General features: G+C 39.4%; 1 protein-coding gene across 1 annotated transcript in view; it reads right to left on the minus strand.

The window, feature by feature from the left end:
- Positions 1-503: 503 nt before the first annotated feature.
- The window catches only part of LOC107850769 (prostatic spermine-binding protein), a 6,635-nt gene continuing 2,728 nt past the window's right edge, over positions 504-4,410 (minus strand). Inside the window, exon 2 of the mRNA XM_016695520.2 lies at positions 504-1,364. Within this exon, the coding sequence (XP_016551006.1) occupies positions 810-1,343 (534 nt within the window). The 5' untranslated portion in view covers positions 1,344-1,364 and the 3' untranslated portion in view covers positions 504-809. The remainder of the gene's footprint in view (positions 1,365-4,410) is intronic.

Below are 4,410 nucleotides of genomic sequence, written 5' to 3' on the forward strand. Positions count from 1 at the left end.
ACTTAGATTGCAGGTACCTGCTACAACACAGGCTAGGTAATCCAACAGTACGCCGCGAATACTGGGAGCAGAATAGGCTAGCTGATCAACCGGCCTGTTTCGGTGCATCAACGATGAAAACAAAACTTTTTGGAACCAAGTTGCTCCTCCCGTGAATCAATACCATCACGGAAGAAGATTGAGCGAGTACTGATACCCAATCAGCAATGAGTTGCGCGTAAGCTGACTCGAACACCACAGTTTTCAGAAAAAAAAATCAGTAGTCCAACAGTACGCCATGAATACAGGGAGCAGAATACGCTAGCTGATCAACCGGCCTAAAAAACAACATAACGTTTTGGAAGGTCCGAGGATGGTAGCATGTACACACACCTTACCATTACCTTTTGGGATAGAGATATTGTTTCCAATAGACCCTCGGCGACCCCAAAAAAGAAAGAGAAACAAGAAGAGTAAAGAAACTCAGGCAGGAAGTAGAACATTAAAGTAAGAAAAATCAAAGATTAAAATACCTGCTGCTTGACAGCTTTGACGCTAAACTTCTCCAATAAAAGTTGTTCAAACAGTAGGGGGTTAGTCTTGAATTTTTGATAACAAAAATTTAACAGAGTTTAAACAAGCCCACCATATATAAATATTTGCACCAAAATAGCAAACTGGCAGAGCTTGACAAGCTAAAAATACCACCACATTAAAAAAAACTTGAACCAAAGTTCTTAAACTAAACTAAACTAAACTAAGTTGGTGTCATCATACATGAAGGGGGATTGACCTCTATATCAAGGGGGGGCTCCAGATAGGGCCAAGCCCTATCGTTTAGATGGTCTCTCGTCATCCTCGTCCTCTCCACTGTCATCATCATCAGAGTCGTCATCTTTGGCTGATCTCTTCCTTTTTGGCGGGGCCTCCACCTTTCCACTAGTGTCTGCTTCATCATCGTCCTCTTCCTCCTCGAAAGCCCCTTCCTCGCCATTTTCTTCCGGTTCAAAATCACTAGCGTCTTCTTCATCCTCAGCGTGTGCCACTGGCCTAACGAGATACTCCGTGCCCAGATCCTCCTCTTCTTCACCTTCATCGTCGTCGTCGTCGTCGTCATCGTCGTCGTCATCATCGTCGCTATCACCTTCGTCGTCCTCATCATCTTCATCATCCTCATCGTCTTCGTCATCATCATCTACAGACTGAACTTCTGGACCATTACCAGAGCTTACGACCCCTTTCTCCTCCTCTTCCTCCTCATCCTCGTCATCATAGTCCTCGGCGTCCACTTCCTCGTCTCCATCAAACCCTTCGACATGAGTTTTTTCTTCCTCGAACTCCCGTTCATCCTTGACGATAGCCATGTCAGAGAAATTCACCTGAGACTTTTTTGTTCCAGAAAAGTGAAAAATAAATTTCAGAAATCCACGGTACAAGCTGCAAATCATAAAGAACAAACTACTTGAACATACCAATACCTCCCATTGTTCTAAGTTCCATTAAGACCCATGATTAACAGATTAAGAACCTAAAGCATTTTTAATCAGGACCCAATACCACCAAATTTCATGTATGGTGAAAAAGAAAGCTCTTTTTGTTTTCACATTCGTAGCATCTACGACCTAAATCACTAAACAAATTCAGCTCAGAATTAAGTAAAGTGAAAGATTGCAACGTTCTAGTGAAAGAAAAAGGTAGCATCTAGTAGTCCCCACCCCCCCCCCCCTCCTCCTTTCATTCCCATTTATAGAGGGTGAATAGGGGCAAGTTCAATTTTAAAAAGGCGACAAATAAAATGGATATAAACAAGAAAATGATTCAGAAAAAAGAATTCTGTATGAACGGAAAAAATCACATCACTGCATAAACGAGATTTGACTTAAGAGCCTGTTTGGACGGACTAGTTTATGGCTTTTGACTTATTTTGACTTGAAAAACAAATGCTTAAAAGCACTTTCTAATCCTTCCGAAACACAACAAAAAAGTGCTTAAAAGCACCTAAAATAAGCCAAATCCAAGCAGGCTCTTAACGATTCTAATTTTAAGACGTTAAATTGGTGAGCAAATAATGGAATTTGTAGAAATGCTTAATGCATCACGCAGCAACCAAAAGAGCAAGTATATCACAAATACAATTTTTCAACTTTTTACTTGAACCGAGGGTCTATCAGAAACAGTCTCTCTATCTCTATGGGGTAAGGGAAAGGTATGCATACACACACGCACACTGGGTATGTTATTGTTGTTAAAGTTTTGCAACTTCCCAGTGAAAAAAAGACTCAAAGGATTCCATCTTTACCCCGTTTTATCACCCTTGTTTTTCATTTATAGGGCAAATACATGAAAATTGAATACAACAGCAACATACCCAGTGAAATCCCACAAGTGGGTTTGGGGAGAGGAGCATACGCAAACCTTACTCCTATCTCGTGGAGGTAGAAAGGCTATTTTCAGAAGACCCTCGTTGACAAAAAGTGAATCAGCAAAAGAACTTTATAAACAAGAGAATGATACTTCCAAGAAAAATATCTGTAGGAAGGGCAAAAATCACAATAACAACATCCCAGTGTTATACCACACTACGTTGCTCAGACTCTTCAAAAATGTCAGCGGGTGTGTGTCAGATTCGCCAAAAGTAGGGTATTTTTGGAGAATCTGACACGGGTGCGGCATCAAAAGTGAAGAGTCCACGCAACTTAGATACCACATGTGAGGTCTGAGGAATGTAGAGTGAACGCAAACCTTACCCATACCTTGTAGAGATAGAGAGGATGTTTCCGATAGACCGTCGGCTTAAAAAAAAGCATATTCAAGAAGTTTGAAAAGGGGAGTACAGAAACAAGAGCAGAACACAACATATAGAGAAAAGAACACTATGACAACAAAATAATGCTCTTAAACAAGATATTGAGCATGAAGCAGCAACCAAAAGAGGAAGTATATCACAAATACAACCTTGCAACTTTTTACGAGGTAGGGTTAAGGTCTACGTACACTCTACCGTCCCCAAATCCCACCTGCGGGATCACACTGTGTATGTTGTTATTGTTTAAAGATTGCAACTTTCTGGTGAAAAAAAGACTAAGAAAATTCCTTCTTTGCCCCTTTCTCTCGCACTTTTTTTCCATTGGGTCAAAGAAAGAATTCTATTGGAAGGGAAAAAATTGCATAATAGCATAAACAAGATTGCGCTAAAGCAAGAAGAAGCAATCAGAAGAGCAAGTATATAACAAATAAAAGGTACAAGCTGTAAAACATAAAGTACAAACTACTCTAACATCCTATTGTTCTTACGTTCCATTTTTAATCAAGACTCAAAAACTAAAGAAACTCAGCTTATAATTATTGTAAGTGAAAGTTTGCAACTTCCTAGTGAAAGAAAGACAAAAGATTCCATCCCCTTTTTCTCACCTTTTTTTCATTTATGAGTCAAATAGACAAAATTGAATCAAACTATAAACAAGAGAATGATAATGTGAAAAAAAAAAGAACAATCTATAGGAAGGGCAGAAATCACAACAACATCCCAGTGTATCCCACAAGTGAAGTCTGGATAGGGTAGAGTGTGCGCAGACCTTACTCAGTCTCGTAGAGATGGAGAAGATATTTCCAGTAGACCCTCAACTTAAAATAAACCCTTAAAATAAAGCCTATCCAAGCAGTTTAGAAAGGGAATACATAATAACAATTGTACACATCATACAGAGAAAAAACACTATGACAACAAAATAATGCTCTTAAACAAGATTGAAGGCATGAAGCAGCAACCAAAAAACAACAAAAACAACATCATAACCAGTATAGTCCCACAAAGAGGGTCTGAGCCTCTGAGGAAGGACGAGGGTAGAGTGTACGGAGACCTTACCCCTACCTCACCTATTTCCAATAGATCCCTCGGCTAAAGAGGGAAACAATATGGTGTAATGGAAGTACAAGTGACAGTAGATAGTAACCAAGACAACAGCCAGTAGACCAATACTACAAACAACCTACACGAAACAATATATAGTAGCGGAAATCAAAGAACAAGAAAATACAAGGTACAAGCAGCAACCCAAAAAGAGCAAGCATAACACAAACACAAGGTACAAGCTGTAAAACATAAAGTACAAACTACTCCACCATAACTTTACCTCCATTGTCCTTAAGTTCTAATCTTAATCAAGACTCAATAACTAAAGGAACTCAGCTCATAATTAAGGTAAGTGAAAGTTTCCAACTTTTTACTTGAACCGAGGATCTAAGTCTCTCTATCTCTACAAGGTACGAGTAAGGTCTGGGTACACTCTACCCTCCCCAAGCTCAACTAGTTAAATTACACTAGGTATGTTTTTGTTGCAAGTTTGCAACTTTTTACTTGAATTGAAGGTCTACCAAAAACAGTTTCTCTATCTCTATGAGGTAAGGGTAAAGTTTGCGTACAGTTTACCC

Source organism: Capsicum annuum, chromosome 1 (genome assembly GCF_002878395.1).
Source record: "Capsicum annuum cultivar UCD-10X-F1 chromosome 1, UCD10Xv1.1, whole genome shotgun sequence".
NCBI lineage: Eukaryota > Viridiplantae > Streptophyta > Magnoliopsida > Solanales > Solanaceae > Capsicum > Capsicum annuum.